At 43.2% G+C, this 19,630-nt stretch overlaps 1 protein-coding gene across 1 annotated transcript in view; it reads left to right on the top strand.

Moving 5' to 3' along the window:
* LOC146664539 (neural-cadherin-like) overlaps positions 1–19,630 on the top strand; it is a 107,021-nt gene that overhangs the window by 72,708 nt on the left and 14,683 nt on the right. The window contains exons 17-27 of the mRNA XM_085411703.1: positions 1,196–1,479; positions 1,955–3,563; positions 4,271–4,364; positions 5,395–5,579; positions 11,101–11,330; positions 11,810–12,087; positions 13,907–14,121; positions 15,503–15,630; positions 15,818–15,945; positions 18,053–18,176; positions 19,398–19,581. Of these exons, the coding sequence (XP_085267829.1) occupies positions 1,196–1,479; positions 1,955–3,563; positions 4,271–4,364; positions 5,395–5,579; positions 11,101–11,330; positions 11,810–12,087; positions 13,907–14,121; positions 15,503–15,630; positions 15,818–15,945; positions 18,053–18,176; positions 19,398–19,581 (3,459 nt within the window). The remainder of the gene's footprint in view (positions 1–1,195; positions 1,480–1,954; positions 3,564–4,270; positions 4,365–5,394; positions 5,580–11,100; positions 11,331–11,809; positions 12,088–13,906; positions 14,122–15,502; positions 15,631–15,817; positions 15,946–18,052; positions 18,177–19,397; positions 19,582–19,630) is intronic.

Here is a 19,630-nt window from a genome sequence, read left to right as displayed (position 1 = left end):
GGTTTTGAGAGAGAGAGACATTTCCAGTTTGCAGTTTGGCCAGGCTCTTTCTGCAAACAGCAAAACTACTTCAGATAGGTCCTCATTTGTAGCAGTATTCATAAAGTTACCCTGTGGGCAGTCCTTTCCAATCCGGTCTGAGCTCTGCTGAAATCATGCTGCTGAAATCAAGCAGTGTGCTAGATTTAGTAGTCATTTAAGTGTTCGGTAATGCACTGTGGCACATATGTTCCAAAAAGAGTGACACGCTCCCACACAGTGGGTGGGTGGGATTTAAGCAATAAAGCGGATGCTCATCCTCTGTATAGCAGTAGCCTAAGATCCCTTTATCAGACATGTTTAGGTCCGTTAATCAAGTATTTATGGGGAGCGGGGGTGCAGCTTAGGCTGGGCTGCAGCACTAATGATGAATAGCTGTGGAATAACTCCAACCACCAACATTAAAGTTACAATACTGTTGCACTTGTGCCTAAGAGGCTCTACTCAATCTGTCTTGTTTAAAAACTCCACCCTGGGTTTGACCGCAATAAGCCTACCAGGGCCCTGTGGGAGACAGGGAGCACTTTGTCAGTAAGGGTTGTGTTAATAGTACAGATTAGTGTATTTACATGGGATTGAAGCTACTTTAACCCAACAAAATGATTGAAAGCAAAGACTGTACATTGCAGGAGATTATCTTAAATATTCCAGTATTAAACCACCACACCGGGTGGTGACCATAGAGACACAACACATAGCTTCAGATATTGACTTCCTACAACTACAATCCTCCCCCCACCCTCTCCCAAGCCTCACAATCATTCCCTAGGGAGAATTATCAGAGCGCATTATGCTGCTTTTCGCTCTCATGTTCCCTTTTACTTTTTTCGACACTCTTTTTTTTAATTAGCATCTGATTAAAGCCAGGGAGACGAGGTACAAAGTTTCCATTTAATTAAGTAATCAAAAGAAGAAAGGAAGACATGAAAACCTACTAATAGTCAGGTCTTAGAGGAAATGAGGTGTAATACCCTTGTGGTTACACCCTTTTGTTTTTGGAGGAATGCAACAACAAATGAAAAGGGACAATAGTGAGGTATCAGCATGCAGAGATTTAAGAAATAATGACATGAACAAAGCCCACTGTGAATTCTACTACATTGTAAAAATGATACTAAACACATTTTCAAACATGCATTTTTAATTCCTGCCGCAGGGGCCAACGCCAAGCTGCGCTACCAGATAACATCTGGCAACAAAGGTGGTGTCTTTGACATCGAGCCAGAGGTTGGGACAATCTTTATTGCACAGCCATTGGACTATGAGCAGCAGAAGAGGTACAAGCTTCTGATTCTCGCCTCAGATGGGAAATGGGAAGACTACGCTGCGGTGGTAGTTACTGTGGTTAATAAGAATGATGAGGCGCCTGTGTTTTCCATGAATGAGTACTACGGATCTGTCACAGAGGAGCTTGATGGGTCACCCGTGTTTGTATTACAGGTACGAGGCTACACACATACTGTGCTTCTTTCAGTAATTACTGTAATTTAAGCATCTGTAATAATCCTTAAAACACCGCCTTCTTAGTGTGGCCATAGCTGCGGCTAAGTAATGATCACAATTTTAAAATGTGACATGTTATTTCAGTTTATCTACTGTTAGTGCTTTACCCTAGCTTAAAACGTTCTAGAAATTTCATTTAAGTTACAGAGATAGATGTTGTGCGGGGAAATTCAGCAGTGCAGCTGTCAGACTTACTCCGACGCCAGATGTAAGAAACATGCCCGATCAGAGCTTATTGCTTTAATTTGGGTGGTCAGGGAAAAGTGCAAACACTTAAATGGGCTGTCTAAAAAAATCCGAAAGCAAAGAAGATTTGGGTGACGGCTGAGGTGAGATAAGAGGAAGCAGTAATTTGGGGTTGACTGGATGAATGAATATCCATTTTCTCAGGAAGTTGTCGTTATCTCTGCAGGTGACAGCTACTGACCCAGACAAAGATGCAGACCAGGGTGCCATACGGTATTCCATTCATGGCCAAGGGGCGGAGTCACACTTCATGATCAACGACATCACGGGGGAGATGTACGTCCAGCACACCCTGGACAGAGAAGAGCGTGCTGTCTGGCGCTTTGTTGTCATGGCAACTGACGAGGAGGGCGAGGGACTTACCGGCTTTACGGATGTTATCATCAACGTGTGGGACATCAATGACAACGCCCCCACTTTTTCATGTGCGCCTGATAACTGCCACAGCAGTGTAGCTGAGAACTCCCCTCCTGGAACATTAGTTGTGGAAATGATGGCTGTAGACCTTGATGATGCAGCCGTAGGCCAAAATGCAATCCTCACCTACAAAATCACGGAAAATTCACAAAATGCAGACGGTGCAGATCTTTTCATGATTGATTCCAGCACTGGGACCATCTCTGTGGCAGCAGAGGGCCTCGATCGTGAGCATGCCGACACGCACCGTATGGTGGTAGAGGCTCGGGATGGTGGCGGCATGACGGGTACCGCTACCGTCACTATAGTGGTGACGGACATCAACGACCATGTGCCAAAGTTTAGAGAGGACTGGTGCGGCGCTCGTGTACCTGAGAGCACAAATGAAGACGCTCCTATCCTGGAGCTGAGTGCTGTGGATCCCGATGCCGGCTCATACGGACATTTGGCCTTCAGTGTGATGGCAGGAGACCCTGAGCAGAGATTCTACATGGTTAGCCACAGACTGGAGCAGAGCGGCACTCTGAGGCTGAAGAAAAAGCTGGACTTTGAGCAGCCAGGGGAGCAAAGGTTTAACCTCACCATCAAAGTGGAGGACACTGACTTTTCCAGCCAGATCCACTGTCTGGTTCTGGTGGAGGATGAGAATGATAATGCCCCTGTTTTTACCCCAGACTCGTATCTGCTGTCTCCTTTGCCGGAGGATGTAACTGAAGGAACCAGCGTCATCCAGGTTGTGGCCTCTGACTCCGACTCTGGTCCGAATGGTGACATTTCGTACAGTATTCTCCCCGAGTCAGACCCGTATGGACATTTTGCAGTCAGCGGTGCAGGTGTGGTCACAGTCGCTAGGCCGCTGGATCGAGAGACAGTGGCAGGTTATGAGCTGGTCGTCATGGCGACAGACCGGGGTACCCCGCCATTGAGTGGCAGTGTCACGGTCCGCTTGCCATTGCTAGATGTGAATGACAATGGGCCAGAGCTGGAGACAGCCTACATTCCCATGCTGTGGGAGAACAGTCCAGTGCCTCAAGTGGTCTGGCTCAATAGGAGTTCAACTCTTCTGTATGTCACTGACAAAGACTCCCCAGAGCAAGGGCCTCCTTTTTATCTCTCCCTGCCCTCTGTGTACTCTACTGACTTCCACCTACAGGACCATGGGAATGGCTCTGCCACGCTCACCGCTCTGCGGAGATTCGATAGGGAAAGGCAGAGTGAGTTCCACTTGCCTGTTATTATGATTGACAGCGGCGAGCCACCGATGACAGCCACAAACACTCTCACCATCACTATTGGCGATCATAATGATAACGCCCATCAGGCAGGAGAGAAAGATGTCTACGTACATAGCTACAAGGGTGAGATGCTTGTTCTCTTCTTTTTGCCCCTGATTTTTTGTTTTTACAGCGCAAGGAGAGCTTGAGTCAAGAGGGAAAACTGAGGCTACAGCTCTAGGGGAAAGTTTTCACCACCATACGTGCTTAGAGTAGTCTGGAATTCATAATTGCTTTCTTTCTATTACATTCTAGCAGTGTTTTCTTATGGTAATATCATTGTCACATCCTTTCTGAAGCTCCCAGCAGAGTCTTCCCCTGCCAACCCTATGCCTAAAGCTCATCTGAACATCACAATATGATAAGAATCATGATTCTTATTTCTTTATAGTGTTTCTACCCTCCAGGTAAGTTGGTTAGGCACATTGGCTTGTTAGTGTTTTGATCACACACTCAGCTACATGACATTTTTGGTAATTGTGGAAAACAGGAGCAGCGTGACTCATCCAGGCTGCCATTGTTTACCCAGCTGCAGTACTCTGGCACTGCAGGTCGATAATAACATAATCCATACTGAGATAGCCTCGCTTCCTTAAGCTCCACGCTCTCTGAAGTGGAGCACTGAGAGCCTATTCATTCCAGCAGTGGGACTCCACAGTTATGAGCATAATAAGTAGAACAGAACACAAGGATGCAAGATAAGGAGAAGAGAGGGACGAAAAAGATAAGTGTTGGCATCAGCAGATTCTGTCCAGACTGAGTCAGTGTGTGTGTGTGTTTACCTTGAACAGGAAGGATAGCGAATGCAGCACTGGGGAAGGTATATGCCCCAGATCCAGATGACTGGGACAACAAAACCTACACTCTGGAGACGAGTGCAGCTAAGTAAGAGCTCACTGTTAAATGCATCTAATGTTCTCTGAAAACATGCTGATCTCCCAGTGTGTAGCAGTGGTACAAGTGCTAACGTAATAATGTATCAGAAGAACTGCCAAACTGTAAAATAAAGAGGATGTGGGCTAAAAGAAATGCTGTAGGCGCATTGCTAACAAGGGCCCGTCTCACAGTTAGTTTTTCCTAATCCTCCTAATCTTATTTCCTTGGCCTCTAATGCAAGCTGATCGATATTCTGGAATATACAATCAGATTTAGGGGCAGGGATAGCTCAGTAGGTAAAGTGGTCGCCCCATGATCGGAAGGTCGGCGGTTCGAATCCACTTAACGGCTACCCTGAGGTACCCCTGAGCAAGGTACCGTCCCTACACACTGCTCCCCGGGCGCCTGCTTAGTGGGCTGCCCACTGCTTCACTGAGTGAATGGGTCAAATGCAGAGAAAAACAAGTAATTTCCCCATGGGGATCAATAAAGTATCCATTATTATTATTATTATTATTAAAAAACACCCCCAGCAAAAAAACCTAAGCAATCCTTGATCCACTTGTGTTATGTTCCTTGGATGAAACAGCCCTTCTTACTAGGCTGCTTCGTAGGAACCTTGCAGAACCGTGCAGTTATTCAGTGTTCACACCCTTAAGATCAGATTAGAAATACCAATTGCATATTTGTTTTATTCATATAACAAATTTTGACAATTACCATGACAACTATCAAGCCCTTTTATGAGTTTTTCGAGCAGAAGCATTTTCCTTTCTCGTCTGTCTTTTTTCCTGGCACTTTTTGTTTACCTGTTTCTCTGAGCTTTTTGTTTTTTAACATTAATTTGTATTCACTTCCTGTCGGAGTGAGCCCAGGTACCACTGACCAATTTTCTACATGTCTGTCTGCCATCTGTTTCGTATATATCTTTCAGACAGGAGCTAAGAAACAAAAGGAACCCTGCTTTTGAATTTCTCTTTCTCTCATTTTATACTGAAGCAACAGTTTCCTACTTTACAGCTTTCATTTGTTTCTTCAGGTACTTCAGTGTGGACCAGAGCTCAGGAGAGCTAAACCTGCGACAGAACATTCCAGGTGGCAGCTACTGGCTGAGGGTTGAGGTGTCTGATGGTGTGTGGCCTGATGTAATCTCAGGAGTCAGAGTTCATGTCTGGGAGCTGGAGGAAAAGGCCATCTTATCGTCTGCCTCACTGCGTTTGACCGGTAGCATTTGCACAAACACTGACTTAAATGTTGGCATGAATGCTGTGGGTTAATTTTGAATCCCTGGGTGCCTTCGGCACAGCAGGTAGACATGTGTTGCACTTTGTTTTCCCTGTTTCATCAGTACAGCATGTGATCAAAATGTTCCACCTTTAAAAAAAATCAAAGCACATAGCTGATTCAAATTGACTTGCTCTAACCTCATAGGTAGCCTGTTTGGGCAGCACCACATCGCTTCTAGCACAGCTGCTCTTTTAATATCACTCTGTTGTGAGCATTTGCTTTTGTGCATTAATGATGTGTACTGGATCTCCTACAGTTTATTATAACTGCATCCTTCTAATTTTATTTTCAAATTTCATTTTGGGGAAGTGGTCCAAGTCGCAGGGAGGCAAATGTAGCAAATCTGAGAATCAAACATGTTGCTGTGACAAAAAGAGGAAAATAGACGGCATAGCACAGCTGCAGAAGTTCAAGTGTAACAATTGTAATTTCCACTCAGTGTTTACATATGGAAAAGTTCCAATTTTTGCTACACAGTACCATGAATATTGAAACATTTAACAGCATTTTACTTTCACCTACCAAAGTTATTTCAGTTTTGTATTTCTTAACCTTTTATTCTTATTTCATTTGGATTTTTTTCTGTTTCCAAAGTAGATTTTGTCATTTAAGCTCAGTGTTTTTATTGTTTAAAATGATTTGTTTTAGTTCATTTTTTTTTTATTTACTTTTGCATGGAGGGCATTTGTTAAGGCCAGATTTAGGAAAATCAGTACAGGCAGTTTACTCTCAGTCTCTCATTAGACTTCTAAAAAAGCTTCCTCAGACATGTTGTGATAAAATTACATGAAACCAACAAATACTAAAACTCATTCCACTATATTTATTTTTTTTAGTTAGTTTTCCAGCCTTCACAACCTCATTTCAGTTAGTTTTGTTTTTCAACAGTCCAGTTTGTATTTTAAGCATTATTAGCTAAACTTTTTTTTGTTTTATTTTAAACCCCTTATAGTCCCACATGGTAGAAATCTTTTGGGGGAGCAGTGCTCAAGGGTACCTCAGAGTAGCTGTTTGCTGGATTTGAACCCCCAACCTTCTGGTCATGGGGTTAATGGTTATCCTTAACCTAAAGATGAAGTTGAGGATTTTTCTCTGGCCAGCTCTAGCACATACTAGGGACAGGAGCTGGACTTTGAGGGAGCAAGCTAAAAATATCTGCCACACTAAAGGCAATATGGTAATGCCCAAGGAGACTAACTATAATGGGAGGTTTTTGATTTTGGGCTGAGTAACTGAACATTTTGATTGCACCTTGTACGTGACCCCAGGACTATAAGTAAAAAAAATTATATAACAATAAGTTTTCAATTGGATTCTTGTTCTCAGTCATCCTCCGCAGACAAAAAAAAGCATGCTCTTTGTTGTTGCTGTTAAATTCTTGTTCGAGGCTGATGTTGAAAAAGACAGCATCTCCCACAGGCAAGAATAAATTGGTACTTTTCATTGAATGATTATCAGGTTGTCAATCCAGTTAACACAAAAATAATATGCTGTCAAAAGAATTTTCTATACTTGCATTATTTAACATTTCTAAGCATTGTAAAGCAACCATTCATACTGCTTGTTGATAATCGTTTCCTCCTCCTTCTTCAACATTCTAAAGTTTATGTCAGAGTGTTCATTTTTTGACAGTCTCTCAGAGTACATTTGAGTTATAAAGGTCAGTTTGGAAGTGTCAGGTAAAGTCCTTGACATTTAAAAAGTCATTCAGCAAACAGAGTCAAAGGCTGTTATGGATGCGTCTGATTCCAGGTTGTTACCATTTTTGGGATATTAAAGGTGACTGCTCGCGTTCTCCACATATCACTGGAAGGTGAAACGCCAAATGCGATTGCCTTCGCGGTCATTAAAATATCCTGTTCGAGACAGTTTGTCAAGACTCTAACATTGTTTCGGTGAAAAAGTAAACAATTTGTGTTATGTGCATCATGATTCATTTGCCTTACGGATGACTCAGAATGGAAATAGGATCAATAGAGAAGGATGTTCGGCTACGTCTCACGCTAATAGAATCAGGAACTTGGTAGACATATCAGTGCGCATGCGCCAACCAGCGTGCAGCCTGTTACAGTCGCTCCTGCTTTTCTCTTAGTTTAGCTCTTTTTTCTTACGTATTCTTTTTTTTTCTGACTTGTATTTTCCTCCGTTTTCTATCTCTTACTCAATCATGTGGATTGAGAGAGTTTTTGTTCTTCTGGTGGCCGTGGAACTGTTACTTTTATCATGGAACGGGACCGCGGCACATCTCCTACACGCACGGACTGTTTACTCCAGAGATCAGCTGATCGCCCTGATGCCGGCCGGCTCGCTGGCCAGGCCCGCAGAAGTGCCCGCAGAAGTACCAGCTGAAATTTGGAGGAAAACACATCGGGGATGCAGAGGTCAAGGACAGAAGAGAAGAAAAAAGGTGACGGTGAGACAGCGGAGGCTCGAAGCGAGGAGGAGGTTTAAACCGTGTCTGCCGTCTATCGTGATGGGAAATGTGCGATCGTTGGCAATTAAAATCGACGAGCTCTCAGCACTGGTACGGAGTCAGAGGGAATACCGAGAGTGTAGCCTGATGTGTTTCACCGAATCATGGCTGCACCAGGTCATTCCCGATGAGAATGCTTCCGTGGAAGGCTTCCACACTGTTCGGGCGGACAGGGACAGCATCGCTAGCGGTAAGCGTAAAGGAGGTGGGCTTGCTGTTTTAGTTAACAACCGGTGGTGTAACCCTGCCAACATAACAATCAAAGAAAGGATTTGTTGCCCGGACACTGAACTGTGTGCTGTTGGACTCAGGCCGTATTATTTACCCAGGGAATTCTCTCACGTCATCTTGGTGGCTGTTTATGTTCCCCCCTCTGCTAACCCCACAGCTGCATGTGACACTATCCACTCTGCCATAGCTCGGCTACAGACTCAGCACCCGAGTGCCTTTATTGTGATCTCGGGTGACTTCAACCATGTATCACTGGACAATACACTACCAACATTCAAACAATATGTGGACTGTCCCACCAGGGGAGAGAAAACTTTAGACTTACTGTATGCTAACGTCAAGGATGCATACAGCTCCTCCTCCCTCCCCCCACTTGGTAGGTCAGATCATAACCTGATTCACCTCACCCCCCGCTATGTGCCAATTGTGAGGAGGGAACCTGTGACCACCAGGACTGTTAGGAGGTGGTCAGAGGAGGCAATAGCGGAACTACAGGGCTGTTTCGAGGTGACCGACTGGGAAACACTCTGTGAGCCTCACGCCGAGGACATCAATGGGCTTACTGAGTGTATCACAGGCTACATAACTTTCTGCACCGACTCCATTGTTCCAGCTCAGACTGTTCATTGTTACCCAAATAACAAGCCGTGGGTGACTAAGGACATCAAAGCCCTCCTCAACAACAAGAAGAGGGCTTTCAGAGGGGGCAACAAAGAGGAGGTGAGGAAGGTCCAGGTGTTACTAAAGGACAAGATCAGAGAGGCTAAGGACAATTACAGGAGGAAGCTGGAGTGGAAACTCCAGCAGAACAGCATGAGAGAGGTGTGGAGGGGCATGAAGACCATCACTGGATTCAGGCCAACCAACAGCAGGGGAGCTGAGGGAGGTGAGAATAGAGCCGACGAGTTGAATCTGTTTTTCAATAGATTCGACACCACAGTGTCTGCTCCCACCCCCACAACCTCACCTGCAGTCAGCCTGGAATCCAGAGCCACACCACTGTGCCAGCCTCTCTCTTCACATGTTGCCTCCTGTGAGATTCCTGACACCCCTCCCCCACCCATCACCTTCACTCAATACCAGGTTGAGATGCAAATGAGGAGACTTCACTCAGGCAAGTCTGCTGGACCAGACGGAGTGAGTCCCCTTGTCCTCAAGACCTGTGCCCCCCAGCTGTGTGGAGTCTTTCATAAACTGTTTATGCTGAGTCTGAGTCTGCAGAGGGTCCCGGTGATGTGGAAGACATCATGCCTCGTCCCTGTACCAAAGACGCCTCGTCCCAGTGGCCCCCAGGATTACAGGCCCGTGGCACTGACCTCCCACATCATGAAGACCCTGGAAAGGCTCATCCTGGACCAGCTGCGACCCATAGTAAGACCACATCTGGATCCCCTTCAGTTCGCTTATCAGCCTCGTCTCGGAACAGAGGACGCCATCATCTACCTGCTCAATCGTGTCTACACCCATCTGGACCAGCCGGCGAGCACTGTGAGGGTCATGTTTTTTGACTTTTCCAGTGCTTTCAACACCATCAGGCCGACCCTCCTGGGTGATAAGTTAGCAGCGATGCAGGTGGATGCTTCTCTGGTGTCCTGGATTGTTGATTACCTGACAGGAAGACCACAATATGTACGTCTCCCACAGTGTGTGTCTGACAAGGTGATTAGCAACACAGGGGCACCACAGGGGGACTGTCCTCTCCCCCTTCCTCTTCACCCTCTACACCACAGACTTCAGCCACTGCACAGAGACCTGCCATCTTCAGAAGTTTTCTGATGACTCTGCGGTGGTTGGATGCATCAGCAGGGATGATGAGACAGAGTACCGGGCTGTGGTCGACTCCTTTGTCACGTGGTGTGAGCAGAATCATCTGCAGCTCAACGTGGCAAAGACCAAGGAACTGATCGTGGACTTCAGGAAGACCAGGAAACACTTGACCCCTGTTTCAATCCAGGGGGTCAGTGTTGACATTGTGGAGGACTATAAATACCTTGGAGTACACATTGACAATAAACTGGACTGGGCTAAAAACACCACAGCACTTTACAGGAAGGGCCAGAGTCGTCTCTATTTTTTGAGGCGACTGAGGTCCTTCAACATCTGCCAGAAAATGCTGAGGATTTTCTATGAGTCTGTGGTGGCCAGTGCGATCCTCTATGCTGTTGCATGCTGGGGGAGCAGGCTGAGGGTCGCAGATGCCAACAGACTTAATAAACTGATCCGTAAGGCCAGCAATGTTGTGGGGATGGAGCTGGACTCCCTCAAGGTGGTGTCGGAGAGGCGGATGCTGTCCAAGATAAAGACAATGTTGGATAACACCTCCCACCCACTCCATGACATGTTGGTCAGTCACAGGAGCTCGTTCAGTGAGAGACTGAGATTACCGAAAAGCACCACTGAACGACACAGGAAATCATTCCTGCCTGTGGCCATCTCCCTGTACAACGCATCCACTTAACACACTGTTTGCTGCTACAACTACACATGTTTCTTTTCCAAATATTTATTTATAAGTGACTTATGTATGTATGTATGTATATATATGTATATATTGTACTATTCTTAGTTAGCGTATTGTCTGTCTTGTCTTAATGTTGGTTTAAAATGGAGCACTGTAACAAAAAATAATTTCCCCCAGGGATCAATAAAGTATTCTGATTCTGATTCTGATTCTGATTTGATCAACTCTATAGTTGTCATTGACAAGTCAGTAGTTCTTATTTCACGAACCTCCCTTCTCTTTGTCTCCTGAAGGCATTACAGCAAAAGATTTTATCGACTCTCGTGTCGAGGGGAAGAGTCGGCTCGAGGCGTTCTGGGACTTCCTGTCTGAAACCTTGTCTGTCAGACCAGGGAGTATCAACGTTTTTAGCATCGCAGACAGAGACGAAAAAACTGTGGACATCCACTTCAATGTGCTAACTGATAATGGCTACCTGCGCCCAGAGAAGCTGCACGGTGTCCTCGACGCACATAAAAAGAAGGTACATATGTTATCACGTAGGATAGATAGTCATCGGTGCTTGTATATCAAGTGATACACTCGGGGGGTTGAGGGAAACCAGCAGCTTTTTATCTGCCCTTTGATTTCACACCAACTTTGTGTCTGTTTACTGCCTGCCCCTGTCATGTCTCTTTGTCTCTCCCATTTATTTGTTGTCTTTGTCTTGCCCTCTTTCGTCCATGTGTTCATTATGCATCGCTGTGATTCATCTGTCATACCCAATGACATATCATGATTCTTTAACAGTAGTCAGTTAGAATATTAAAATATTTATGATGAAGGCCTTGCCTTGCTCTTTTGCATTTCTCGTGAAGCTGTTTTGTTTCGCCAAGTGTAAATCAGCGTGTCCCGCGCGCCACCGGCATCGGTGATACAAATCCCTGTTATCTTCAGCCACAATTATTGTAATTCTCGTTTTTGTCTCACTCATCTGCTGCGCTCTTCCTTTCCTCTCTGCAGCTGCAGTCAGTATTGCGTGCGAACGTGCACCAGGTGCAAGTAGATGAGTGCGTGCACACCGATTGCAAGACATCCGGTGGCTGCTCCACACAGTTAAGCATCAGTGACTCACCCACCTTGATAGACTCGGGTGCTTTATCCCTGGTCTCAGTGAAAGTAACATCCTTGGCTGTGTGTGGCTGCGCTGCCAGAGAAATGACCCATCAACGCTGCTCTTCCTACTCCAGTAACCCCTGCCTTAATGGGGGAACCTGCATCGACACGCAGAACGGATACAGGTGAGAGGCATTTCTGCAGTTGTAAAGAACTTAAGATGAAATAGGTTCTTAAAAGATATTTAATGGAAATAAGAGCAGCAGTCTTCTTTCTAGTCCTAGTAGATTTGCTGTTAGAGTGATACCTTGGAAATTGAGCCCAGAATTACTGTGGGTCCCCTGTGAAAAAAATCTTCTTCAGCTGCAACGAAAAGAACTAAAAGTCTTGAGGAGCTCGGCTGTATTGTTAGCTAAATCTGCAGTTACATCATTTTTTTAAAGGCTTGCCTTTATACCGTGGAATCAATGTTTGAGTGTGTCCACGTGATTTTGAAAACTGAAGTCTGAGTTTATCTTGCCAGGATGCAAATAATGAGTCTAACCTCGGTATCAAGGTTATAGACCTGTACTTTGAATTTAACCTTATATATAAATGTCTGCAGTCAATATTCAGGTGTAGGTCTCTGTGAGCATATATCACCGAAGAAACAGCATGCACTTTGTTTCATGCACATACTTGTGCTTGGATTAAAAAATATATATAGGGCAAGGGGATTAACCCTTCCCCCTCTATGCACACAACTTCTTAAAATTTCAGTTAGCATGCAAGTTTGTCAATAGCAGCGTGCACACATTCTTTTCTTTAAATTGTCTCTGCTCCAATTGATCTGTATATTGCTGCAAGGAGCCTTTGTTCTGTAAGAAGAGTATCTCCCTGTATGTGTCATATATGAGCTCCTGTGAATGCAGTCCAGCCGTAAAGAATCCAATTTCTGCTTCTATTCTCTGTCAAAGGAGCTTAACAGGAAACCTCAGACAGCAGCTGATCAGATATTGTCAGTCAGAAGTAAGAAAAACATGCCATGCACCTCCTGATTTGGACCGGCACGACTCTCGAGGTGCACTGTGCTTTGCGTGTGCATATGTATACATAAGGCTACACTCTGCCTAAGCCGCCCCTTTTGCTGCATATGGATCAGTATTCCTGACATGTGTTGCCCCTCTGCAGAATAAACAGCAATGGGAGAAACATCCCTTAACAGTCTCAGTACACACAGCTTTCCTCAGACACCGCATGAAAATAGATGGCTTTGACATTATCAGCAAAGCCAGCTTGTCTCACATGCCTGCAGTGGAGAGGACAGGATGAGATCAACTGGTCCCCTCAATCCCCACCATCAAAAATAAGCTGTTTTTCTTTACTACGTGTATCTTTGTATGGCATTTATGTATGATTATTTATGTTTAACACTGTGGTCTCACAAACAGAGTCAGCAAAATCATAAAACACATTTAATTTCCGGTTTCCAGTCCACTCAAGTCCTAATCAAAGTGGATAACTACAAGATGAAGCATTTGCACAGTTATCAGCCAGTGTGTAATACCTTAAGAGAAAATCTGTGGTGCTTCGACACATAGAAAAGTGAGAGAAATGGAAATAATTATCTTCCAACAAAGGAAATGTGATGTGCTGAGCAGGAACTCCCTCCAGAGGGTTCAGCTCAGACAGCTGTGATAGATAAAGAATAGATCAGAGTAATGTTGTGTTCATAGCTAATTGATTTAATGTGGAGTTGAACATTTGGGGCTTCGTGGCTAATGCTGATTTGAAAAAGTGCTTTCCCAGCTGTCTGTTGACAGCCAGCATGTTAGAGCAAAGTCAAACCTCTGTCTGCGTGAATCAACAAAGCTGTCACGTATGCCGGAGAAAAGTCGCCATGCACTTATCCAGAGATTGGACAGCGTGAAGATTTCTCCGAACTCAAAACTGAATGACACTGATTGTTTCTTTCCCCTTGTTTTCCCTTGATTTTCCACACTGTTTTTCTCCTTGGTGCTACAGGTGCCAGTGCCCCCCACAGCTTGAGGGGCCAGACTGTCAGCAGATGAGAGTTAGTTTCCTTGGCAACGGCTATGCCTGGTTTCCCCCCATAAGGCCTTGCTTTGATAGCCATCTTTCACTGGAGTTTATGACTGAGGAAGATGACGGACTGCTACTGTATGCCGGCCCGATGGCCACTCTTATGCCTGGGGACAGTGAAGACTACATGGCCATAGGTAAAGAAAGAGTCTGTATAATTAGATGTGTGCCAAGGGGCCTCTGGGCCATTACTGCACTCAAACCTGCGACTTAATTTTGTGTGTTTAATTACTGGGTGGTAGCTAATCAGATATACGAGGCAAATTTCGTTCGTTAGTGCACCACTGAGAGATAGGAGCACTCACTTGACTGAGTTATACCGTTAATGTGGTACTATGCAGGAAACCCCGTTTTACTGTTTAATGTGTATGTAATAGTTTGCCGTCTGCCATAACGAATTCTGTTTTGCTTACCCCTTGCGTCAGAGTGGCGGCTCAGCTTTAGAACAGGCTTATAGACTTTCAGTGTCTCACTCAAGGACACATCAGTGGGGTTTATTCTTGCTGACACAGAGGCTCAAAACTCAATCTGCCAGGTGAAGGACAGCAGTAAATATTTCATCGAAGTGAATAGGTTATTTTGCATTGGGACAGCTATGCATAAAGCTTTATAGTTACACTATGCAGCATCTAGACAAAGTGATTCAGTATCATAAGAATCATGGTAATGAAACTGAAATGATGTTACTACAGCGATTCATGTTATTGTTAATGTAATTAAAATTATGTGCTGTAATTGTGCAGATAAATTAAGTTTCCTCGAGTAGATATAGATCCATAGAAACCAGTCTGAATTGTATTTTTGGATTACAGTGCTGTCGCCATCATGGTATAAATATTTGTGCTGTGATACATGCACTCACATGCATACAGTTTCAAATTACTATTCCCTCAACCCATAATTTTGTATTTTACTCAAAGGGGTTGATTCAGGGAAATTACAGAAAACATGCTTTCTAATTTACCACTGCTGATATCGAGCCATGCATATATATTTTATTCAGGTTTTCAGATATTTAACTCTCAGATTTTAGGTGAATTTGTAGGTGAATTCAGTGTCATTTATGTCACCATTTAAAAAAATTTAATTCTAATTTCAGAAATCTTGCACAGAGCTCATTGGGAATAGTAACTCAGAGAAACTGACTATTAAGCTGCTTTTGTTTACAATTTGACAACTTATTTTAAAGCTATTTGTTTCTGGTGCAATTTTGATTCCGTTGTACAGCTCGGCTTTGTTACTGTATTGTCACCCTCCTTTTTGGTTCACACTGTGTTTTTGTTTTGAAGTGAGATGCTTTCATACATCCCTTGGGTTTTTCCTGTGTTTACACAAACTGGTTATTTGCATCTTGCATTTTTTTCCTGCCTGTTTTGTTTGTTTGTGATGCATTTCATCACAGTTTTTTATTCACTCCGCCTTTAGATTTTTAAAGTTTAATATTCTGCATTTTTTTTTTTTAGTTTTATGCTGATTTTTAGACTAGTTGATGTAAATGCTCATCATTATCTTCCTCAGAGCTGATTGGAGGGACGCCTAGCCTGAAAATTAACCATGGTTCTGGGACCTTGGTGCTCCAGTTAACAAATAATGTCGGGGTGGCTGATAGACGCTGGCATCGCCTCGATGTGAGGAGCAACAGTAAAGTAAGACATGCACATTCAAGCCAAATCCCTCTGCATGTATTCCCCATTTTCTTCCTGAGTACGCAGAAGACATCAGATTATAATACATATACACCACAGTTTTAAGAGAGTGCCAGGCAGCAGTACACTCACACATCTACACATAAATTAGAGATGACCTCTCTCTTCACTCTTGCCCAATTTAAAGGAAGTGCGCTTTACTCTGGATCGATGTTCCACTGCAATTGTCATGGAGACAGAAGGCGTAGACTCGTGGGCAATGACAGAGGACCGCTCATCCTGTGAAATCCGAGGAGTCACACCCAACAGGGGAAAGTAAGATCAATATTTAAATAAAGAAAGTGTGACCAATGCTGCACATTATAACAAATCAAGTGGTTCCTTTGAATTTTGAAGGGAGCCAGTTTTAATAAGACACCACTGATAAATAATGAGATAATCAATTAATCTGTTATAATTTACCGTACACACAAGTGCACACACAGAAAAATACAATAGCTGCACTTGTTTAACTTGTTTAACAGTTGGGCTTTGTAATTTCTCAGGGGAAATTTGCCTAAATGCTAATTATTCATTCTGTTTGCTGGTCTTAAACCCAAAACTCTGCCTGACCCATGGGACAGTGTCTAAATGCCCAGTGTTTCCACAGGACTAAATAGTTCTCTAGCAACAGCAGCAGTAGTTTGCAATACTATTAAAAAAATCAAAGAATGCACACAATTGTTGATAGAGGGTTTTTTATGCCGTGCCAAATCACAACAGCAGGCAGCTCAAGATGCTTAATGCTGTAAGTTAAGGACCTTATTTAAAAAAAGCAATGAGACATTGTCCTATGAGCCAGTACTCGGTGACAGTAGGGAGGAAAAACTACCTTTTAACAGGAAGATGTCTCCACCAAAACCAAGCTTCTATTGACATTGTTTGGGAGGTGACTGAAATGATAAGGATGTTTGTACATCATGTCAACACTGCTTGGAAATGTCTTATTGGAAACCAGAGACCAGCTTTAGTAGATAAAGGCTGATCTTTGCTTGCCGGCAAACTCATAGCATTTTAATGTTGGATTCTTAGTTTACTATGAAAGTGCCATTTGTAATACATCCTTTGCTTTGACTAATAATAAAAATAATAAATAAATAATTTAAACCATTGCTATCAAAATCAAAATTGCTGCTGATTTATTTTCTATTCATACTCAGTTAAATGTTTCAGATTCAATATCTTAGCAGGAAAAATGACAAATCGGGCAGCTCATGTTTCATTTACTCAGGAAGAATGAGTCTAGCTCCCCTCACATTCAAGCAGAATTCCAACCGGCTTTGTCCAAGCTGGCAGTAATTGCTCTCACGACTGGCATTTCTGCATGCTGCAGTCTGTTTACATTTTTCCATCATGTTTCATTGCTCTGATTAGTTTTATGTCTATCAGATTGTATCCTGAGGCATTTTGGTCTGTGCCCATTGGACACACATCACTTGGAAATCAGACTAATTGCATTTATGCAACAATTTAAAAACTTCATTTACAGTCTGTTTTTTCTCTATTTCTGCAAAATAAATAAAACATTAAAACAATACGTTTATGTCTGGTATGTGATGCTGCAGTCATGCAAAACCTTTAGTCTTCATGCTGCATAAATAATATCAGAAATTGTGTTTATGCACGAGCATTATTTGTAAATGAGATCAGATAGTGACTCAGACTAGTCTGAGTTCAGAGCGTTCAATTTCTCTGTGTACCAAGCAGGCCTCTCTGGAGGAGGGGAGCTGTTGATAAAAGCCTCAGATATAATCCTTAAAATGCCAAACTAATCTTTCACAGCTATACATTTGTCCCCTCCCCCCTATCGCGGCCTTGGCTTGCCACTGTGCTCATTATTATGTTGTGTAATTAAGCTGTGAGCTTCTGAAGTTAACAATGCACATCAGAGCTATACTGCTGCTATTGCTGGTAATAACCTCTAAATTTTGTGAACCTTTAAGAAGCATTTAACTGTGTGTGTTGTGACTTGTATAGGGAACATTAATAGTTACGACATTTGCAGGTCAGATACCAGGTTAACAAGCTAAAATGATCACTTTGTACATCTCGTTTTGAAAATACCACCAGTATTATAGAATATTAGTTAGCATATTAGTTGGTTGTTTCAGGCAAATGTAATTGACCCATCATGCATATTTTAAAAATAATAGAAAAGGAACAATTTGCTGTCTAAAGATGTAAAGGTGATGAAAGCCTCAGAAAGATTCAGAATCATCTGTGAATCTCTACTATGAAAGGCCAATGTGCTTTGTATGCATTGGTTTGACTGCTGTTCGTTATATTGAGAGCTGTGTTTTTAATTGTAGCCTTGAGAACATACTGTGCCTGGTTCCTTTTCTTCTGCTCGATTTCTTCAGTTTTTGTTCTGCATGCGTTTCAGGTATTTCAATGGAAGTCATGTTCTGCAGCTCGGAGGGATCAATGAGAACATGTCATATGAATATCCCCAGCTACAGCACAAACACTATACTGGATGTATAAGGAACCTGCGTGTGGACAGCAAGGTAAAGTCTGGAGCAGGTCAAGATTACCACATATGCATTACCATGAAGCCTTTTTATAAAGCTGGTTGGGTAGATGGGTGAATTGACTACTGTACTGTACCTCTTATTGTTTACCTGTTCGGATGACAGGCCGTGTAGGTGATGGAGGTCTCCACTTCAATAAGAATGTAAATGTGACCTCAAGGTAGTGCGGGGAAACCTTATGAATGTTGATGTTGGTTACTTATCCCTTTTTCTTCTGGTGTCTCTGTCTTTAAAATGTAAATGTACCAGTAATGATGCAGAATGTTATCAGTATTATACTCGGTAATGCTTTATCATGTATTAGATGATAGTTCATCTAAATGTATTTGCCTTACACACATGCTGCATTGCTTAATTAGTAAACGAATAGTTTGCAAACTATAAAGTAATAATGTGCAAAGTAACATTTATTACTACGGGCGATTTTAGAGTAACCTATCCCCACTAGCTGCTATTTCTTTGGAGGCTAGAGCAACTGGAGTGAACCTACACAAACACAGGGAGAACATGCAAAGTACACACCTGATGGTGGAATTGAACTTGGGACCTTCTTGTTGTAAGGCAGTAATGCTAACCACAGTGCCACCATGCTTCCCCATGCTGTGCCGTATTTAATACTGTATTGGAAGCACTTTTGAATTGTTACCAGAAGTACATGGAATCAGTACAGATAACAGCTGCTACTACAGTAATGACAACACTAACCCGTGACTGTAACCACTTTTATACTGAAAGAATTTACACCCTTTCATTTGCTGCTGAAAGTGCAGCGCCTTCATTTTAATGCAGCCAACGCTTTTGTCTGCAGAAATAAGACACCGTGCCTGCCACCTAAATCCAGGTGTCAAGTACATCTTTTATTGATCAGTGTGACATGATTCAGGATTTTCTGTGCTTTAGCAACAGTTCTACAGTATTTATGTGTTGCATAGTGCCTCTGATAATATTTGTAGCTCTTGTTAACCATTAGTGTAAAAACTAACACTTTTAAGAAAGCCAAGATTTAAGATATTATTAAACAATTAAAAAATCAAATGTAAAGCTATTGTATCCTTCATTCATTTACGGTAATAACACAAAGTTCTTTGCAGTCATGTTTCTTTTCATCCCATCCACTAGAACTACAAGGACAGATACCTCCAACGTTGCTGTATTTTCACTATCTTCACATTTTTCTCCTCTTATTCTTACATTCAGCTATATGACCTTGGTTCCCCTGCTGAATCCTCCAACACATTGCCAGGCTGCACTCTCATTGATGACCACTGCGCCAGCCTGGAGCAGCTTTCCTCTTGTGGCAAGAGGGGTCACTGTCATGGGGACTGGGGCTCTTTAAGCTGCCTGTGTGAAAAAGGCTTTACAGGGCCACAGTGCGATCAAGGTACGCATGCCGGATACGTTTCGGTGGACTGTGACGTTTCCAGTCAGTT

Source organism: Rhamphochromis longiceps, linkage group LG7 (genome assembly GCF_057381845.1).
Source record: "Rhamphochromis longiceps isolate RC_006_pf linkage group LG7, R_longiceps_female_GT1.1, whole genome shotgun sequence".
NCBI lineage: Eukaryota > Metazoa > Chordata > Actinopteri > Cichliformes > Cichlidae > Rhamphochromis > Rhamphochromis longiceps.
This window is presented reverse-complemented; position numbering and strand designations above follow the sequence as displayed.